Below are 22,706 nucleotides of genomic sequence, written 5' to 3'. Positions count from 1 at the left end.
TTTTTACTTCTTTCGTTACAGTTTCGGAATGTCAGTTTGGCAAGACAGTGCGGGAGATCGGCTCCACCTGGTTCGCAGATCTTGGTCCACCATTCGGTGTCATGTACTGCATCAGATGTGAATGTGTAGCGGTAAGTGAAGATTTAACAAATATTAGCAAGTGCTTTCGAACAAATTAAGAAATTGCAGATTTTTACACAACAATTCGACACGTGCTTTATTAGGAATCACCGAATTTGCAATTATTTCGCACTTTAATTTCATTTAAGTTTTAGCACTTAAATAGGTTTGCGGTTCGTTGATTTTTCTGTAGCCGCTACGATCGGCTTTTGCATGCGTGAGTAAGATGCCGCAACGCCATGGCGTATGAGTAACAATATTCTCACGTCTTCTGTTTGGCGTTTAACTTTTTAGAATATTAAGTGTATTTTATTGCTTTTTATTTCTGTTAAATTTATGACCAATGCCGACATGATTGATACTCATTTTAAAGGTCCTTTCACGATGAAAAATGTTTGCAAATTGCGACGACAAACTATGACACAGTCCGTAGCAAGTGGCCAACCACTATAGCAACAACAACAACAGCAGCGATAACACAACAGACACACAACTAACATTTATAGAAATTAACACACCGAAAAGTATGCAGTTGAGACAGCAACAAACAGCGGACGACAGCCAGAAATTGTTAAATAGCGAAGAAAAATCGCATGCCAAATATAACACAATCACACGCACACACATATACATATGTAGAAAGCATATATATATATGTATGTGTGGTATGTAGATATGAGTGTAAACACCATGTGCCTTTTCGCCTCACCATGGCCCATGGTATTGGCTCAACACTTTTGACTTGTGGAATTCGGCGTTGAGTTTCTTCTCTCAGCGAATTTTCAAACTATGTTTATCCATACATACGTACATACACACCTACATTCATATACCAGGCATCATGTATAATTTAATGATTTACTTCCAAACATACTTTGTTCTAAAATTTTTTGGCAATTCGCAAATGCCCTGTCGCTTACGGATTAAGTGATTCTTTGTTGTTTTTAAAAAGCTTACTTAAGTCTTAGTAGTTCAAAAATTCAGTAATTATTATTGTTTGAGATCTGGTATTTCGAAATATCATAACTTTGTGCAAGTGCGCACATACACGCTTTTATAAACTCACTGACATCGTAATGGCGGCTAATTTGATATGAATAAAGTCCACACAAAATAAATTGACTTGCGGCTTGTGGTTGGCGGCTAGCGGTTGGTGCCTCTAGCGTGGCAGCTGACTTTTTGTTAGTGACCTCGCCAAAGTTCTGAAGAAATAACATAAATAAATTGTCCCCATAAAAGCATGTGGTTGTTTTCGTTAAGCACAAACTTCGCAGACGCAGCTTTCTTCGTGAATTCGTACAACTGTACACTACATACCCATGAGATGTGAACTCTTTATAGAAATGACATTTATCTGCGATTATTTTAATACAATATTTGGCTTTAATGCTCAGCAGTTCTGTTTGCTCGTTTATGAATATAATAGCGCCTTGCTTTTCCATTCGTACTTATGACATGAAGTCTCCACCATCGGGCACCTTTTATATCCATACATACTTATAAACAGTTTTAGTCACTGCAATCGTGGAATGCAATGAAACAGCGGCGTGTGCCACGCTCGAGCGCAATATTTTAATGAAACAAAAAAGGAAAAGTCTACATATCTGCATGAGCAACACGTTGTCGCTTGACATTTAGAGCAAGTAAACGCCGCGACAACAGCATATCCACGCCCCACTTTCAAACCGAACATGTACTCAACTGTACTTAGCTCATGGATGTGGAGATAAAAAAGTAATCGCCAATGCGTGAACTAAACAATTGTTTTCTTTGTAATTTGCTGCAGTCACACCACCAACATTTTTACGCCTAGCACAAATGCAACAATAGTATTTGTAAAATGCTCAACAACAACGACACAACAAAACAGCAAAAGCGTGCATGCGCCAACAGCCGGGTTGGAGTCAGGGTAGATTGGAGCTGCTGTTAGGCGCCAGCTGCCACCGCTGCCATCGCTGCTATTTCTGTTTTTGCTCCCTTTGATTTTGCTGCTTAAGTGAGCACTGTCGATCTAGTTGGCACAGCGGCGCGCCGAAACGCGTGCGCATGCGCATGTGCACACGCCTAAACTGACCCGACAACTTACTAAGAAGGCAACAACAGCAACAGATTGCAAAGACAACCGAGCAAAAAGCTGTGAATTGTGAACAAATTATAAAATTAAAGCGCAACGAATTCGAGGTGGGGAATTTGTCAACCACAAATTGGTAGCAAAAAATGTTTAAAAGTTAATTAGCGACGATATTAAGAGTTGTGTGAATCGAAATTCCGAATAAATATGCATGCATTAACACAAACTTACCTACAGCAGTATGTAAATGTCTGCTTAATATGCGTATACATATAAATACAGATTATTTATGTAAAAGAAATTGGAATATTTAAATCTCTATTTTTAGTTGCAAATTAATTTTGGTACGAGTAACAGCGGCGCCAACCATAATTTCCATACATATATTCGTGAAGCACACATGTCTGCCTTATCGACTCGCTAAATTTAAACATAAAAGCATTTAAATAAGCGTTAACATTAACTAAACACAATTTGTTGGAAAGCAACATACACGTACCTATAAAGGGTGTCACAAAATTAACGCAGGATTTTAATTTGCCGACATTTACATAGCAAAGTGTTGACAACACTAAAAAGTTTCAGATTAGTAAAACTGGAGCTTTACATTATACAACACGATTGAAGAATATTTCAACATTGAAAGCTTGGCGGCCGCAGTTCGAAAATTCCATACAAAATATTTGCAATAATATTTTAACTTTGTCAGTTGTGAAGGGATTAATAGAAATGGTGACAAATTTTAATCTTGCATTATTTTGGGGACACCCTTTATTTATGAATAAGCACACATTATGCATCAACCAACAGAAGAGAAAAGCCAAAAAAGAAAAGCCTGAAGTGAGTTAGAAAAGGAAATTCAAACTAAAGGATTATGAAAGCGAAATGCAAACGAATCTTTATATGTAATATTTATGTAATCTCGAAAGTGAACTTCATTTCATGCTACTTCCATTAAAACAGCAAAGCTAGCTTGCAACTAATTGAACAAGACTTCCGATGAGCGCGGCTGAGGAGGAAAATAGAAGAAATATGAATAAGCATTTAAAAGAAAAAAAAAACATTTTAATATGAAATGAAATCCATACCAAATACCAAAGGAATAAACTTAAACAGCACAAATGGCAACAACATACATGGTATGTACTTTACAAGAAGCGTCCAGTGCCTGCTGACAGACTGAAATGGCTGGCGATGAGTGGCGCTAATTGTAAGCAACAATCAAGCGGTTACCCACACAAACACACATGGTTCACATATACGATGTATATTTCCACACAGCAACACAGGGCCACTGAGGCGCAGAGAGGCAAAAGCGCGCTATAACCAACGCGCCCTTCTCAAACAATCAGTAAGGTCTTACAGCGCAGCGGGGCATTTAAAATTCAAGTTTACAAAAAGTCTGCGAATTAAATTATGCTTACATCAAAAGGGTTACATTGCCGACAAAAGCCAACACGCCGCGGCCCAGCTATATCGCGTACCAAATACCGCCTGGCGCTTGTTGGCGCCACCAATAAAGAAGTACTCTGCAACAAGTTGTTCTGTCTACGACGCCGCGACGATCGCATTTTAATTTCGCAATTTAATTATGCATCATCAATACACAACCACAATAATTGGCTGGGAGAAATCACGTGGCCACAGCTGCTTTGCATACAGACTCACACTCACATTTTCATGCTAATGTCTGTATATTTGTCGAATAGTTAGTTGAAAGCCGGTAGCAAAGCTTGTTTTCGCTTATGCCGCATTTTTACATAATTTTTGTTACTCATTTCCTTTTCAAGAAGAACTTTTTACTTATTTGATTTTACTCTCTTTCAGGTGCCGAAGAAGCGTCGCATTGTTGTGCGCGTGCAATGCAAGAACATTAAACACGAATGTCCACCAACATTGTGCAGTGACCCAGTCCAACTGCCTGGCAAATGCTGTAAAACGTGTCCTGGCGATAAAAATGGTAAGTGCGAGATTTCACTTGGTTTATAAAACGATTCATTGAATTCTATCCTAACTACATACATTTAAATGAAAAAGCATTGCGTGCTATAGTGAAAGCGTTGCCTCTGAGGACTTCTCAGTGCGTGAGACAATATTAGCAGATTTTCTTATGTCATATATAACGGTTATTTATATAACATTGTAGACTAACAGCTTCTGTTTTAAGAATGAAAGTATATTTAATAAAATAAAACATTATTTTGGGCCTTCGCATTGCCTTGCGCGCTGTCGCCAGTCGCTATGTAACATTGTATGTGGTGTGTGAGATGACCTTCACGGATTTGTTTTCCTTCATATTCAAATAGCACTTTCACTCCTCCCGCTGCTGACGTAAGATGAATCACAGCGCACATACAAGCTGTCGAGCGCGCGAGCGTAAACGAAAAAGCGTCTCTGATGGACGGTTTGTCTGGCCGCAAATAAATGAATAATAATTTCGGGCGACAGCGAAATTATCGAAAACAACTCATTTAACAAGCGTTCGCAGAGAAAGAAACACTTGTAAGCGTCTGCTACTGTGTACCCCACACACACTCACATATGCGCGATACCCTTTGCTTTGCCGCTGATAGCCGCCCTTGTGCACTGCACTGTTTTTTGCTGCTCATTTTTGCTGGCGCTTTTCTTTCATTCCAAGCGCTCTGAATATTCCGCCGAGTTAATATTTTGACATACTCAATTACCATCGTGCTTTTATCTAAACACATACATATTTACATGCCTATGTAGTCGTATGTGCCAATTGGCGCTTTGGGCGGCAAGCGCTGTTGCAAAGTGGTTGCGACAACAGCAAAAACAATGCTTATGCTACACAAAGCATTTCTACACATGCCGTTTGGCTTCTTTAACCGCCCCTCTACATATTTATGCATAGTGCTTGGTTTTTTACTATTATTTATGCGGTTTATACGTTTTCATATATCATCGAAATTTATGGAAAATTAAAAATAATTAAAAATAATATAAACTCGGAGTTTTGACAGCAAAATTTAAGGCATTACGGCGCACGTTAATGTTTTAGTGCAAAATTTCGTTTTTTATGCGAACATACATAACCACACTCCCGACTACACACACACACATACATACATGCACATACATAAATATGCGGGTGTGTGTATCAAAATTAATAATATTTGCGAAAATCTGCATGATTCGTGTGACGGAATTTTCTGTTGCTTTGCGAAATGTGAAAAATCACTACAGAACAACAACAATAATAGAATATGGCTGTCATTGGTGGCGGAGATATTCAACAGCGGCGGCGTGAGTGAGCGTGAGTCGCGTCGAGACGACAGCATCTAATAAATTGAATTGCCAATTGTTGTTAGCCGTTATTAGTTTGTCTGTCTTTTCTTATTTGATGTTATTTCATTATTTCAGGCGAACAAAGGCAAAAACAGCATCGAATAGTGTTTTTAATAAATTGCGTTCGTTTTTTCTTGCCTTGGCGAATGTCAAACACATATTTTCCCGGCGACTCGGCGTCCATTTGTTCTGCTGTGCAAATATGCGTAGTATTTTCGGCATTTTCCGATAGTGTCTGCGCCAAAATTACACAAACTTCGGCGCGCGTTGAAGACAATGAAGGCAATAAGCGTGCTAGTTCCAAAAATCAGATATTAAGTCTCATAATTCTTATCGTCATAAATTAACTGAACGAGGTCGTATCCTATATATGCTATATGTGTTGATATACTTAACCTTATTCTAATAATGCTGAGTCCGTCAATTTAACAAAACATTTTTATGATAAAAGCGTCTCTATGGGAAGCTTCTCCATCGCGAATTGCTCTTTGAACTGTGACGGTTCCAGCGTTGCCGTTTACAGTTGATTCTGTATCTTTTTTAAATTTATTTATTTAGTGCTTTTAATATAGTTTCTTGTGTGCTTTAAGTAAAAAATAGACTTTAATGGCCATCGTGCGCATCTGTTCGTATTTATTTTTGAAAATTTTTTAAAAACTAAAATGACTACAACATAGGCCGACGAATTGAAACAACAAACACCAATAACAACAAAACAAAAACAACATACAAATTGAAAAAAATTTGTATATGAAAAAATTTAGCGAAAAATTGTTGTTGGCCGTACAGATAAAACTAAAGCATACGCTCTCTAAAGTGTATGTGTGTGTTGCTGTCGGCTGCTGGTATATCGCAATACAAGTAGATTCGTGCTGTGCGGCCTGGCGTCGCTGGTTTTGTTTTAAGGTGGCGCTCACATTTGTATAATGTTTTTTTCTCGATTTTCATTTTACCACAATTTAATTTATAACAACAACACATTAGTGTAACAACGGCGCGCAGCGCTCAAATGGGCAAGCACACAAATTTTTGGAAACAATGGACACCAGCCAGCATATTCCTTTCGTAAAATTATTAAAAAAAAGAACAAAAACCAACAAAAAAAAATTTAAAAAAAGTTTAAAAATACCGGAATATAACAATTTAGAAACAACAAAAGCAAAAATCGCCCACCATTTGCAGCATGTGCCGTTGCTAGCGTTTTGTTGTACACCTCACGAGTCACACATCCCCGCACAGCCCCACCGTCGCACCGCATTAATGCCACACAACACAAAGTACAACTAATGGCTGAAGCGGACAGCAAACAGCGGCTAGCGGCCAGCGGACAACCAGTCACCGCTGAGGTCTAGTCACCCACTTGCCAATCCCTCAACTCATGTGCCATATGTCTCATGCCATACTTAACACTAGTCAATTTTGGCTTTTGTCTTTCTAACTTTTTTCCAAACGAATTTGCTGTGTATGTTTTTTAGCTCCAACATTTTTTGGCCTTAAATCATATTATTATGTGGCTTTTATCTGTGCGACGGCAGAGCCAAGGCATCTAAACCAAAGGCAGAAGATCAACAGTGGCCACAAAACGACGACGAGCAACGCTAGCCGAGTGTTTCATTAAAGCGATGATTCAGCTCGACTAATTTTCTGCATGAATTGAATTCATAATTAGAATTCGAAGGCGTGTTCCAAAGACTCGCTAAGACGCTCGAAGTTAGCTGAATAGCGAAATAGCAAACGTGCGGGCGTCCAAATATACGAGTGCCAGTGTGTGTAGGTACATACATACATATGTGCTAATGGGAATACTCTGCATGGACCGAGGCAAGCAACAACACTATAGCAACGGCATAAACGACAGAAGCTATTGAACTGTCCAAAGGCAGCGAAAATTACTCATCAAAATAGTTACGCTCGAATTAATCTCTATCGCCGTTGCATTCCATCTTCCACACACACACATACATATGTAAAAATGATATACTATGAGTATGAATAAGATTTGCGAATCATATGATTGGAGAGGAACGATCTCATGATAGGGATTAATCGTGTCACACAACAGATGCGTGGTGAGTGCAATTAACGGTGTGCTTTGAAGATCTAAAGCTGTCTAAGAATAATTCGGAAATATCTTATGGAACATATCATAATGTATATACATATGTATGTACGTCTCGGTTAGATAAAATAATTTTTGCTACAAATTTTCATTTGAGAAAATTTTGACTTCAGCATGAAATTTGGTGGAAATTCAGTGTCTAAGCACAAAAGATTATGAGGGTAAACAATGTTTGTTGGTTATTTATATAAATTATGACAACCACAACATTTTCCACTTTTAATTGTTGAAATGGTTTTTTAAAAAATTATATTAATTATAGATTTATGCATACAAAAATTTTTTCAAAATGTATTAAATTTTATAGCGCGATAAACTCGATGCACTAAGCGTACCACTGCTATCTCGCCAATAATTCGGTGCCTCATGACGCTCGGATATTTGGGCGATGCACTCGGTAGTGCATGTCGCGCGTAGTACAATCCATTGGCATGAAGTCATTTGCAGCACAATTACTTTCTGCAAATAAACTGCAGTCACAACAACAAGAGCGCGCTGTGTGTTTTCACACTTTTATTGCCTTTTAGCACAACACAAATAGTTTCCTTGGATGCTTGCAAATGATGCGTAAATTTCGCACAAATTGATGGCGGCATAAAGTCACAACAAATTTGCCATCAAATGCAAGTGCGCACGAGTGCGTGTGTGTGTGTGTGGTTGCGTGCGCGTTTGACATCTTCGCATAATGAACTGCTAAATTCCAAAGTAGCGCGCTTTTAAAAATAAATATAAGGCATTGGCAACGGCAACAACAACAACGACAAACGCAAACAAAGTGACAGCAAACATCGCAAGTCGACAGCCACTTGTGTGGCATAAAATGCAGCCGTTAGTGGCGCAGTGCGCCGCAACCAAATCAACCGCTCTCGGCTCGCCTTCCCAACTATGCTCCCCCCGGGTTCCTGGTGTGGCTGAGTGCCGCATTCATGTTTCCACCATGCGGCATCCGCTGCAACCTGAATCGCGCGCACACTAACCGCAACGGCAACGACGGCGGCGACAACAACAACAACAGCACGTTAATAATTAAACTGGTTGGCTGCGCCCAAACGTTGCCCGCCTGGCCGTTTGACCGACCGTTTGCCTGCACCGCGTCCGTTTGTGTCGTTGTGGCATGCAACATGCTGCGCACTCATTGTAACACATCATTAGTTTGCGTTCTGTGGTAATTTTTCTTGCTTTCGGTAAGCAGAAATGATCCAGTGACTTGCTATGGCCACTCCGGCGGCAACATCCTCGGCAATTTTTATGAAATAATTAAAAAAAAGAACAAAATTAACGCCGGTAGGGCGAGCTGAAGTAGGAGCGGAGGAGTGTTAACAGACAGAGAGGCATAGGGGCAGGAACGAGAACGTACGCGCACACGCGCCGATGCGCACACAAAAAGAAAGCTGAGCTGCCGCTGTGGCAACATGAGGTGCAGATTAACTTGAACGACCTCCGGAGCTACATGCAGCATGTAGTTGCCACAACGAGCCAAAGCACTCATCAACAATGGCTCAGCTTGTTTATGTCACCGCTGTTGCTGCTTCTGCTCTTGCTCTCGCTCTTGCAGTCGCTGTTGCTGTCGATGTTGTCGCAAACACGTCGACAATGTAGCAGAGAGTCAGATTTGTGGTAACCGCATAACCGAGTCCACCCACAGTTGCGGTTTCATGTCGTTTGCTAGTGTTCCGCTTAGCATTCCTGTTGCCAACATCATGTCGTGTGCTATTTTTTCTTTTGATCGTTGCATTTGCTGTGATCGCCGTTTACATTGCGGATGCTTTGAAGGCACTTTGGCAGCTTTAAGTAATTTTTCATTTATCATTATGCTAAAAACAAGTTGGCGCGTATGTGTTTGCATGTGCACCTTACTAGTTATCGGTTTTTGGCTTGCTTCTCACCGCTACCGGCCCTCATTGAGCTTTGTGGCAATAAAGTTGGGGAATTTCCAAAATTTCGTTGCTGGAAGTAGAGTTTGCTTATTTCAGTCACACTTATAATACAATAAGCCGATGTAATACCATTTTTTTCTAAACTCTTGTCTTTGATTGGCGAAATTGTCGCTCGTTTTTACCGTTAATTCTATCGTTTATTATGATTACCTTTGCTTGGTTCTCCAGCGCAATTTCACCTACATGCCTTTCATACATAAAAGCATGAATATACGTTTGTATGTAGACGTAATTACAATAATCGTCGAGAAGTTTCTACGAATAGCACCAGAACGCTGTGGCATGCAACGCGTGCTGGGTGTGTTGTGTTGGAACAGCTGCACCCAGGTAAAGTAAAACAGTTCACTTTTTATATTCTCCGTTTAACAACAGACAACAAATGCAAAGAAAAACTCACCGTTCTCGTCAGCACAACACAAGCTCCAGAGTTGCACACAATTCGCCCGTTTATTGTACGCTGGCATCCGCTGCTTGTTTGTTTGCGCCCGATTTGAGTAACAAAATAATTGCACGTAGGAGGCCACATAAAAATGATATGGGACCGTGGTTCCAAAGTTGCTTTAGAGTTGTTCTACGCCAGTTTACGAAGCCAATCGCCTTACTCACCTTCCACGAACAACTCCAAGGAAGGTGCGGACCGCTGCTAAAGACGCTTGCAAATCTCAGTAGAGCGGCGTCTATTAGCAGCGTCTTGTAGTCATTTTCTGCTCAACTACATAAATCTACTTCAGCAGCGACTCTTTCGATATTAGCAGCAAAAATTTCTGCCAAGCGCCAATTTTTGCCTGAAAATTTCACTTTTTATGCTTGCGCTGCTGCTGCCATGCTGCCATGCTGCCAGCCAACCAAGCAACCAAGATGCATTCACAAGAAAAAGTAACTGTCACTGTAGGCCCCCACCTTCTCCGTGTACACTGACATACATGTGCGCCTTGGTGTTTCTTTGTGCACCAACGACCAACTGCTTCGCCAATTTCTGCCACAGCAACAAAGTGATGCAGCAATTTTCACCAGCAACACACGTTGGCGTAAGTGGCTATAACAATAATGTGCAAAGAGTCAGCTTATTATTCATGTTGTTGTTGTTCTTGTTGCCATCCCATTAAACGCTTGTTGCCTATTTAATGTCCGCTGCGGCTGCTGCACGTCCTTGTTGACCGAAGTTGGCAGGCAGTCACACTGATGCAGCAACAATAAACGCCGCAACATTCACCAAAGATGGATTGCAGATTTAACTGCAGCAATGATGCTTAGTATTTTGCGCCACGACAACAAAAACAATAACAACAGCAATGGCAATGGCAAACATACAAATATACGGCAGTCATCTTTAATGGCATTAGCATCAATAACAACAACACCAGCGCGCTTTCAGTCGCATGCTTAGACAAGTTGTGGCAGACAATGTTCATAAACTCGCTATTGGGATCTGCCGCGTCGCAGGACCGACAGCCTGTTTTTAACAAGCGTGATGGCTGCGTGGCAAGCATCAGCGGCGTTGAGCTTCATTTTTTAACATCATGTTTTATTTTTTGGTTTTGCTAATTCTTTGAAAATTCAGCTAAAGTCCATCACTCGCTATTGCTCCTCACGTATTTGCACATAGTATGTATGTATGCTCTTCGGCGAGTTGGAGTATCACTCAATAATTTCATATGTTTAGCCTACAACTTACACAAAAACACATACATACATATGTGCATGCTTACATAAATAGTTAGTGCCATAGTTTGTTTGTTGTTGTTGTTTGCTTTAGTTTTATTTTTATCATTACTTCTGAATATAATTAAGTACACTGCACTTCATTCGCCGGCGTTGCTCCGGCGGCTACCACTACCATAATTGTGGTTGTTGCCGCCGCTACTGCGTTAACGCTTCATCATCAACACAATTGCTTCGTTAAAGTCGCCCATTTTTGGTTAGAAGGAATGTTGGTGCTTCGGCGAAATGCCAAGGCGAGTTAGCCAGGCAACCGAGAAATGAACGAGCGAACAGTATACGAAGGCTTCACACACACACACACAGTTCAACATAACATGGAAACGAAACACAGGTCTATAAAAGGAATGCTTAGTAAAAAATAAAAGAAAGGGAGCCGAGAATGGCCCAACGCAAAGGACGAAATCCTCATTAAAAAAATTTAATAAAAAATTCGATCCTACTAAACAACTGTATGGAATTACAATAAATAAGCATGCAAACATACATACACAAAAATTAAGCGCTGTCTATGCATTTATCGAAATGCCAGCCGTAATGGTTAAAACAACACCAACAAACATGAAAGCATCCAAATATAAAGTAGAAGAACGCAATGAAGCCGCAAAATGCCTTATTTAGTTAGTCCGACACATAGTCAGCCATACCAAATACCATAGAAATCGATAGATGCCAAATTGTGCGCTTATGTGAGTGCATGTGTGTGCGTATATACGCCTTGGCGGGCACCCATTTTTGAACACTTTTACCTGCAACTTCAGCGCCATATCCGCACATTTATCAGCGTCCTTATCATCGGCAGTGGCGTAGAATCTGTCGGAATGCCAAGATCATACACACACACACACATACACGTAAACACGCACGCTTCCCAACTCAAAGTCATTGTAATCATCATCGCCAAGCGCTGTTTCAATTACCGATGCTCATTTAGTGGTTGTGTTCTTGTTGTTGTTTATATTATTGTCACTGCTTTTTGCTGTTATCGCCGTCGCTCACGTTTCATTGTTAATTTATGCAGTTTAATGGTATTTTTATAATGACATAACTCGAGCATTTTAACGCTTATTAAATTATCTCATTTAACTGAACGCTGCCATAAGCTGTTTAACATTATGTCCTACCAACCAACCAACCAACCAGCCAACAAACGAGCCAAGCGAACACTACGCGAGACAACAACAACAACAACGACCGACCAACAGTCCACCGCGTTGAGCTGTTCTACGAAAAAGGAAGGCACTGTTGTGACTGGGCCGTCTTCAGATGTACTTTTTGTTGTTGTTTTTTCATTTCTTTTCGTTTTTTTGTTTTAAATAATCGAAACGATAAAGAAGTAAACGCTGCATAGCGGGCGGTAAGACAATTTTCGATCGACTGGTAGATAAATTAACACTAAAAAGTCATAGAGCAACAAAAGCAAAAAAGCTAATAACAGCAACAAAAAAATACAATGAAAATTAACCAAAAAAGGAAGAAGCAATAAAGAGACAATCAAATCGGATGAAGATAGTGACCAGTAACAGTCATTGCAGCCGCAGTGGGGCAAGACCGCCTTTTTCTGTGTAAAAATTTTAAAAAGATTTTTACATACTTATAATAAAACAAAAAGTATAAACGGTGCTCATTTAATGTAGCAAAGTGGCAAAATGGCAAATTACATTAAATGAGCGCTCCGTGGCAAAATTGCAACAAATCAGCTGTTCTTCATTTATCCGTGATCGATTTTTATATAGATATTTAATCAATTAATTTTAAAGTAATTAAATAATACAATATCATATTTAAATGTACTTACATTTTACAAAATGCTGGAAAATAGTAAACATCTGGTAGTGATTTGCGACAAATTGCCATAAATTTCACACAAAATAGTCTCGCATAGTTCCAAAAAAAATTGCATGTAAAAATGAACAGTTGCTTTGCGATATTACGGTTTCTGATTGGCTTATGGCTTTTGCCTTCTTATCTTCCTTTATTAAAAGAAGGCAATATTTCATTAGAAATACCTTAAGGAAAATTTTATTGACGAGGTTCCTTAACTCGATGCAAGAACTTTTATGCTGTTTGAGCATTCAATGCAATTGAGAGCGAGGCAATTTGATGTAGACATCTTTTTACATATTTATTTATTAATTTGCTTGGAGAGCTCCTTGCTACAGTTTTCCCCATATGCACACTGTATCCCTCAGCAACCTGCAAAAATCAGAAAAATTCTTGGTGCTCACTTTAAGTACCGCATTTAAAGCGGAAATCGAACTTACAAGGCAATGCATGCGCATTCATATAGTATATATACGAACATGTTTAGGTCTAGTCTGTCCAATGCAATATATAAGAAATCGAAATGCAGCGAAAGCAAGGGCCATAATAATCATAAAATCAAGATATAAAACGAAGCGCAAGTGTGGAGAGTGGTGGAAATCAACGAAACCTTAACTCATCGAAAATGGAGCGCGCATATGGGTTATGTTTGCCGGCAGCGACGTATAAAAATACATTTGCTAAGATCGAGTTCACGGATTCCTTTTGGCGTTGATGTGAGCAACGCTTATGGACTACATAAATTTTAACTGAACTATCTGATCGCTTGATCAGTAAGCGCCACGTCCAACAATAAAAAACGTCAAACTATGAAGCCGACACAAGAAGACACATAAACACGCACCGACACGCATACTAATGGCATAGCTAATGTAAGAGATAAGAAGTACATTTGAAATCCAGATAGTGAGGCCAGGGGCTTCAGTCGAACGAAAATTAAACACACATGGAGTATAGACAAGCAATTAAAATACATATACTTAGTAGTTTAAAAAACCTTCGGAATCCAAAAAATTGCGGCATCATGTAACGAGTCGTTTTGAGGAAGTCATAAACTAGGTCTGCAGTCCCAACTAGCCGGAGCGCTGCTTTGAATCACTGACCTGTCACCAATCAGCGATAATCAGTGAGAATCTTGGCATTAATTTAATTTGCTTCTTTATAAATGTATATCCCTACGACATTCCGTGCCACAGTTTATTAATGCAAACGTATAAAAATGCGATCACATGGGTGTAGGACTGAGTGTGTTCCCAATTAAACACAAAACTTAAGTAAATTTGTTAACCTCAGAGGAATTGGTTTTGGGTCAGTGATACTCAAAAACGTGTTAGAATACCTGCGAGCTGCCAGGAGACTAGAAGATCTACCAGCGCTTCATTAATCTTTTGGCATAAAAAACTTCATTAATATTATACTTAAGGCGAACAACAAAAGTCCGAAAATTCATTGAGAAAAAAATAAGTACACATTCAGAGGGAAATAGCTTAGCAACAGCCAGACAGCGCAGCGTAGAGCACCAATTCGAAAAGTTGAAAAAATAACGCAAGAAATATTCACACCGGCGGTAGTTATATGACCAGTGACAGCAACACTCGCAATGACACCGGCTTTGACACGGCCACAGGAATGTCTTTGATCCCATCAAAAAAGTCGTGAATGCGCCGGATTGTTGGTTTGACGCGTAGAGTTGCCTGCGTCCTGGCCGGCCTGGCTGAACTGCTGTTGTGGCGGTAGCGCCATCCACACTACACAAATAAGCAACACCTTCCATAATCAACCGCACCAGTGTGCTGCAATACCCAGCGCCGAAAGTACGTTTGTCGTTCTGCCTGTCCGTGTGCCGCTGTCCACCGTCCGCCTGTCAAATTCAGAAGAAAAAGGTATTAAGATCAAATGATAAGATCAGAGTTGTTGCGGAGCAGAGTGCTGTTAACTGCGGACGGTGGAGCTACAAAGCCAGCGCAACAATAAAAATAAAAACAGGAACACGCATCAGACCATCAACACCGACGAGCGCAGCAAGACCCGAAAAATGTGAATCAAAAAAGATTGCTGCCCAATGTAAGATGTATGCCTACCAATAAAGGGATATAACAGGCAGTACTGCGCCATGCAAAACAAAAACAACACAAAAAGAATAAAGTTAAAGATTTAAGAATGGAGAATGGAGAACGAGTAACGAAGAATAAAGTGTAGGATCAAACAAAAACTCAATGGGTATTCCTTCCTGTTCAACGTTCAACACGTTCAATAAAATGCTATACAAGGTGTCAGATTTGTCGCCCTTCATTACCACTGTCGACTACAAAACCTACAAACAACAACACATCGTATAGTTATAACAATGCACTGAACGACCATCGGCAGCAGATCCGCTTAAAATAAGAAAAGCAAAAAAAGTAAAAAAAGGCCGACGAAAAAATTCCTCAGAATCGACAATTTAAACGCAGGTAACATAGGGAGGGACAGAGTCATTGCCGGGGACAGCACAGCCGATAAGCGACATGCACATAGCTGGAGCCACCGACAAGGTTGCTGGTGCGACTGTCCAATCACGGCTGTCGCTTGCGGGTCGCAAGGCTGCACGCTTAATCAGGCGTTTAAGATCGCGCGCGCCCAGCAACGTCAATGGAATGCATAAAAATTGGTCGTTGGTTAAATTTTTGCGGCGCAAGGCATTTAAACATTCGCAAACGATACATAAGCACTGCTACATATTGACTACTTGAGCATGGGCAACCACGATGGCAGCATATACCGCTTAGCTTTGCCAGTATCTGTGTTGTGACGATGCCGACTAGTTGCTTTTCGGCACCCACTGAAACACCGTTCTCAGCTGCACGCAGCTCAGCTCATTGTGGTATCGACGCGAGCGATCACAAATTACCCGCGTCGAATTCGAATCGTCATATGTCTGATACCTTGCTGTCAAATAAACAACAATAACAATTGCACGCAAAGCACAAGAGCAAAATAAACTTTACAAATACACCAAGCTATGCGAGGGTATCGAATAATAAAAGGTGATTGGAGAATGCTCATTCGTTAACGGCTCGTCGCTAAGTATGGTCCCAGCCTCTATACTCACCGTCAGTCAATCTCTCAACTAGACAGCCAGTCAAACCATTCAGTAGGCTACCGACCTGAAGGACCTCTTGCGCTAAAGGCAACAGCTTTGGTACGCAGTTACCAGCGTGGATATTGTTCGGCGGCGTGATTTGCAATCAGCGATAAGCTCCACAGTGTTCAGCCCTAAACCAATGTACAGACCATTCTCAATGCTATTTTAACTCCTAAGTGTACGGGTACGAGTACGAGTACGGGTGCTAAGTGTGCGGCACGATCAGCTATTTGCCTATCAGTGCAATTCATCCAGCACCGAAACACGTCTCGAGGCGAACGGGCGAACGGGCCAACGTCCAGCCGGTGTGGCAGACGCAATGGCAGACAAAGCGACGTGCAAGTAATCGTGTATATGGAGTTTGGTTAATGCCACAGTTGTTGTTGATATTATTGTTGTAATTTTGGTTATTCTTCGCACAGCAATGCCACGTCATTGAGTCTACGCTGTGCTCATTCAAGTATTTCCCGCTTCGGCTGAAGCTTCGGCGGCGGTTTCCTGCTATTTCATTGCTTTTGGAAGCCGCTGGGCGTCACGTTGCGCACCAAATTACACACAATAACCGCACTAATTTCCTATACTTGTTTACCTGCCGTTACGAGCTATGGGCTTCCTTTCTTGTATTGGATGAGAAATATCGATGATGAGGTCAGCCGGCGAAGAGGAAACAAGACGGCAATTGGAAGAATTTCTATCGTCTGCCTAAATGCTTTCAGCTATTTATGCAGTAGATCTCTTTATGCATACATACATACATACATGTGTACAAATCCGTGTCGAACATGCAATAAGCAAATAGTTTCTCGCTTTAACAATGGGCCAGTTGGTAACCTTTAATGCCCGCAAATCGCCTTTTGTCCAACAATTTTACCCGCACATATAACGCGAACGTCTGCTTTTGTATATGGTACATAGGTGTCTTCGTTGATCGCTGTGCTATTGTTTATTATCAGCAACGATTTAAAATCTTCTTAACTCGAAGATTTGAGAGAACTGCTATTTGCGCCTCCCACGTCTCCTCATCTGCAGCAAATGCATGCAACACGATCGCTTTACCCAACTGTTCATCCAATAGTTTCTCTAAATTCCTAGGGCATCGACTATTTACGGATTGTGCATACGTGGCGGTGTGCGGACACTCACATATGTATGAAGACATACGCAAATCCCTTTCAAAATACCCGCACCCTATCTGTGCGATAAATATTGGGCTTAAGCATCGAACGTGACAAGGGTTTATGATCGCTTTAATTTTCGAAATGATTACAAACACATACATAGCAAACACTCGTATACTATTGGCACGCAGGCGCACTACCCACCAGACGCACAATAGCACAATATTCCAAACATTATTTATACGTATTGCCATTCATTCATAAATTATCCTTTTTACTTGGTTTGTGATGCCTTTCGAAGCCGCTTTGCAAATTTTAAGGTTTCCACTTCCATACAATCCCAATTCCATTTAACTGCTGACAGTTTCGTAATTTGTCTAATCTCTTAATACCTGTGGAATTTCGTTTGTTTCATATTCACATTCTTTTCTTCGATTTTCACTGCAGATACGGACGTGTCTTTGGATGTACCTGCCCCGGTAAACATTGAAGAGGAGGAGCGCAACATGAAGCGTAAGTATTTACCCCGCTTTCGACAGCCCAGTCGGGTATTCTTTAACATTCTCGTCAATTCCTTAATTTCCAACAGATTTCGCTGCTCTACTCACCGGCAGAACATCACATTTCCTGAAAGGAGAAGAAATGAAGGCCATGTATGCGACAAGCACCTACAATCCACAAAATATTGTTGCCACTGGTCGCTTCTTGTTCCACAAGAAGAACCTGTATTACTCCTTCTACACCTCGTCGAAAAATAATCGCCCACGAACCATACAATTCGTTAACGACGCCGGCACCATTCTCGAAGAGCATCAACTGCAGGCGCCCCTTTCTGATATGCAGAGCGTGTATCAAAATGCCACTGGTAAGATTTGCGGAGTATGGCGTCGTGTTCCACGTGATTACAAGCGACTCCTGCGTGATGAACGGCTACACGTTGTTTTGCTATGGGGCAGAAAAGATCAGATTGATCTCGCTCTAGGTGGCAAGATCGGGTTGTACACCGCCTTACAGAAGGAAATGTTCAGCTCATTACTGGAACCCGCACCAGGTACGAAAGCAACACTAATGAATGGGGCTGGTGGCACAGCTATTGTCTCCACGACCAGCGGCGCGGCCGCCTCCGTACATTTAACGCTTGTCTTTAATGGTGTCTTTAGCTCCGATGAATATTTGGATTCACCTATTAATGTACGCGTCGAATCACCGGATCGAAAAGAAATCGTTTTGGACGAACTTCAAAAAGTACGTAAACCCTCGGCTGAGATCAATGTCTTGGAAATATCTTCGCCCATATCCATACCGATGTTGCGTTTAATGTCGCGTGGTAAATTATTGCTCACAATAGAATCGAAGAAAAATCCGCATTTACGCATACAGGGTTCCATTATCACACGTACTACCTGCGAGCTCTTCCAGACTTTACTCACCCCACACAATGCAGAATCGAAAACAAAGAGCAGCGGCTTAGCCTGGGTATTTCTAAACACTGATGGCTCTCTTTCATATAACATCGAAACAGATAACATTAGCACAAAGGATAGGCCCGAAATCAATTTGATGGAAGATCTCGGCAAACGGAAAACCATGCTGGAAAACCTTACACCAACATTCAATTTCAACCAAGCTATTGGTACGATCGACAAATTAGGCCCAAAAGCGCTAGAATCATTGTATGAGGGTGACTTAGGAGTCAACATAGCTATTGAGAATGAACCAAGCCTCATACGCGGCCATTTTGTACCCCGCCCCATTGCAGACGCCCGAGATTCCGCTGAACCTATTCTATTGAAACGGGTAGAGAATGCCTCGACTGCACCAACGCATGCCATGGGCATGGCTTGGTTGGCCATCGATAATGAATGTAACTTACACTATGAGATAACTGTAAATGGTTTTCAATCGAATTCACAGGATTTGCAAATATACCTCGAAGAAAAGCCAATCGAAGCTATAGGTGCACCGGTAACACGAAAATTACTAGAGGAATTCTCCGGCTCCTACATGGAGGGTTACGTGCTCGGCATGCCTTCCAACGAACTCGTCAAATTGGAAAACAGTGTATGCTACTTAGAGATACACACAAAGGAAAGTAGTAAGCCACTTTTACGAGGCAAATTGAAATCTACAAAAGTGCCATCCCATTGTTTTCCCATTCATACGGATAACAATGTGCCGAATGTACCTGGTGACCATAGTGACAGCAATCTTATTGCGGCAGATGCAAAATGCTTTCATTCAGGTCGGTTTTATGACGAGTCCGAACAATGGCGTAATGCAAATGATGTTTGCCAGATGTGCGCCTGCCAACATGGCCAACCCACATGTGAGCCGATCAAATGTCCCGCAATACAATGTAAACCCAACGAAGAGCTTGTTCGACGTGACGGCGAATGTTGTTCCATGTGTCTTCCGCAGAGTGTTGCTACTGAGACGGAAAGCGTTGCCGAGCAAAATGTAAGGGGCTGCCGTTTAGGTGACCAATTCCACTTGGCCGGTGCCATTTGGCATCCATTCTTACCACCAAACGGCTTCGACACTTGCACCACCTGTACCTGTGATGCATTGACTTTGGAAGTGCGTTGTCCACGCATGGTCTGTCCACCATTACCCTGCTCTGAGAAGGTCGCCTACCGGCCGGACAAAAAAGCCTGTTGTAAAGTATGCCCTGAAAGCAAATCTTCACGAGGTGACAAAGCCGGTCCTTCCAATCCGAACGTGCTACAAGATCAGGCGTCACATAAGACAATATCAACTGAAGAGATCCTCGGCCAAGGTGGCTGCAAAGTGTTAAATAAGGTTTACGAAAATGGACAGGAGTGGCACCCGATTCTAGCATCACATGGCGAACAAAAATGTATAAAATGCCGATGCAAGGTAAGTGTGCCCTTACCCTACATATTTAAAACAGTTTATTGACAAACAAATCATTCTACTCTCTTAAAGGATTCAAAGGTGAATTGTGATCGCAAACGTTGCTCACGCTCTACCTGCCAGCAGACGCGTATCTCAGCCAAGCGGAAATTCTATGAGAAACCCGGTGCCGGCAGTGCGAATGCAAACGAGCCGGCCATTGACGAGTGCTGCTCGACGCAGTGTCGACGCTCGCGCCGCCACCACCGACGCGCGCATCAGGATCGACCCGGCACCGTCGACGAACGACAGCAACAACAGTCAAAGCGGTTGCAGCAGCTGACAAATTTAAACCGAAGCGGCAGCAACGGTCATAGCAGCTGAGCGCTGCGTTCAAATCGAAACCATTTACAAATACATATATTTATATAATCGCGCGAATAGCATTGTAAAAAGGAAAACAAAATCGCTGTTTTCTTCTGAAGAAAATACAAGTTTTTTGTGACTTTTTTAAACCAGAACTGAAACTGAATAAGACGAAGCGATAAACATATTGGAAAGCAGCACTGAAGCAGAGGTTATCCGAGGGAGAACGAAGATTTACCCTCTAGGCGCTTAGCAAAAACAACAAGATTATTTATAATAAAAGAAAAAAGAAAGAGTGAAATAATTTATGTATTATAACGATTAAAGCAAAGTTTAACCATCATAATCCAGCAGTAAATATGGAAATGTTAACGCAAATGGAAGTAGAATCAGACGTAGAAAACTAAAGTGTAGTGCGCCAGTTGTAGGAGAAGAAGTAAGACAGTTCGACGATGCAGTAGCGGCTGCCATTACAAAGTACACAATACAAAATACCTTAGGAATACCAGTGCAGTTGCTTTAGGATTCTAGTAAATGTAGGATTTCAGCACAAAAAAATTTCATTCAGAATGTATAGCTTTTCAAAGCGCTCTTCCAAAGACCATAAAAAAATCTGAAAAAAAGCTCTGAATTGCAAGCGAAATTCTCTTGAAGTAGTTTAAGAATGTCGGATGGAATACCGATTGAAGATTTTAAGCACAATGTAGGCTGTAGACTGAGAGTCAGAGATCGGCGGCGGCATAGAGAGAGAAAGACACAGTGCAAGAATGAGAAACACATCCCAAACGTTTCGACTGATTGACTGAATGGCATAGAATAAGTAAAAGAACTTTTAAAAATATTACAAAAAAAAGTTATACATACATACTCGTACATATTTGTTTTTTATATTCATTAAATACTAATAGTAATTACACTGATGCAAAGGCACATTTTATGAAACAAATATTTGTATGCATATGTGTAAGTATTACCGTTTATAGAATGTCTACCAGGCACTGATAGCGCTTTGAAATGTTTGACACTAAAATAAACATTTTAGCATCACACTTTAGTATTTTTCAATGCGCGGGCGCTTGAAATTTCGCCAGCTTGGAAACAATGCAGGAGCAGCTTGGTGGATGCATTTAATAACTGTAATAGGTTTTGCTTAAAATTATACACATATGCATACCTTTGTTTGGATGGATGATTGTGAGTCCAACACATTTGATATAGAAGCTTAATCGCACCAATGCAGGCACACCGCACACAAAAGGCATACAACATTACTTAATATACATATATGCGCACACAAACATACACACCCCCCCCTCAAACATAAAACACATACATATGTATACTCATTCATTAATATTATTATATTTACTCGTACAACAACTGACCATTTGCGCATTTTCACCACATAACTGTATTAATATTTTATTATTATTATTATTACCATAATTGTACATTATTATTTCTTATTAACTATATTTCTAATTTAAACGAATTCGAGTTTAGTTCTATTATTTTTGTGTATTTTTTTAAGAAAAACAATTAAATTTAGTTATAGTTTTAGTTGTTTTTGCCTTAGCTAATAGTGATTTTATTTTTAGTTCTGTTTAACTCTTTTGTATCATAAACACGATTGCAAGCATACTTAAAAATATATAAAAAATATAAATTATAAAAACTAAAACTAAAAAATGTGAAAACAGGATAACTGTTTATGCTGATTGAATATTTTCCTTGCTTTCCGTTCGGTAAAGTTAGAAGAAAATGTTCATTCAACTCTTGAGAACGTTGTGTCGGATAAACGCTTTCATTTCAAAAGCGCTGTATTCATTCTTAGCAATTATAATAATAAGAAAACCAATAATGCACAAATAAATTTAGCTTTTAAAATTGTATTCAAATGTTTTATATTGATTTGTAAAAGTGCAAAGTTAAAAATAAAAGGTAACAAAATTATCAAAAACAAAATTGATGTTATCGGCTAAAATCGTTTACAAGAAACATCAAAAATCATAAAACGTGCGGATTGTTTAAATTTGTTTGTGCAAACCACTTGCATACATATTTGCCTACATACATATGTACATACAGACATACGTATTAGCACTAAGCTAAATCCAATGTAAGTATGTATTGTAATTATGTATGT

At 40.5% G+C, this 22,706-nt stretch overlaps 1 protein-coding gene across 4 annotated transcripts in view; it reads left to right on the top strand.

The window, feature by feature from the left end:
* LOC126760635 (dorsal-ventral patterning protein Sog) overlaps positions 1–22,452 on the top strand; it is a 76,962-nt gene extending 54,510 nt beyond the window's left edge. For all 4 annotated transcript variants that reach the window (XM_050476421.1, XM_050476422.1, XM_050476420.1 and 1 more), the window contains 5 exons: positions 22–131; positions 4,019–4,151; positions 17,789–17,854; positions 17,931–20,218; positions 20,288–22,452. In XM_050476421.1, the coding sequence (XP_050332378.1) occupies positions 22–131; positions 4,019–4,151; positions 17,789–17,854; positions 17,931–20,218; positions 20,288–20,578 (2,888 nt within the window). In that variant the 3' untranslated portion in view covers positions 20,579–22,452. The remainder of the gene's footprint in view (positions 1–21; positions 132–4,018; positions 4,152–17,788; positions 17,855–17,930; positions 20,219–20,287) is intronic.
* Positions 22,453–22,706: the final 254 nt, after the last annotated feature.

The sequence above is a fragment of the Bactrocera neohumeralis genome, chromosome 5 (assembly GCF_024586455.1).
Source record: "Bactrocera neohumeralis isolate Rockhampton chromosome 5, APGP_CSIRO_Bneo_wtdbg2-racon-allhic-juicebox.fasta_v2, whole genome shotgun sequence".
NCBI classification, from domain to species: Eukaryota; Metazoa; Arthropoda; class Insecta; order Diptera; family Tephritidae; genus Bactrocera; species Bactrocera neohumeralis.
The sequence above is the reverse complement of the archived record's forward strand: the minus strand, read 5'-3'. Positions and strand labels throughout refer to the sequence as shown.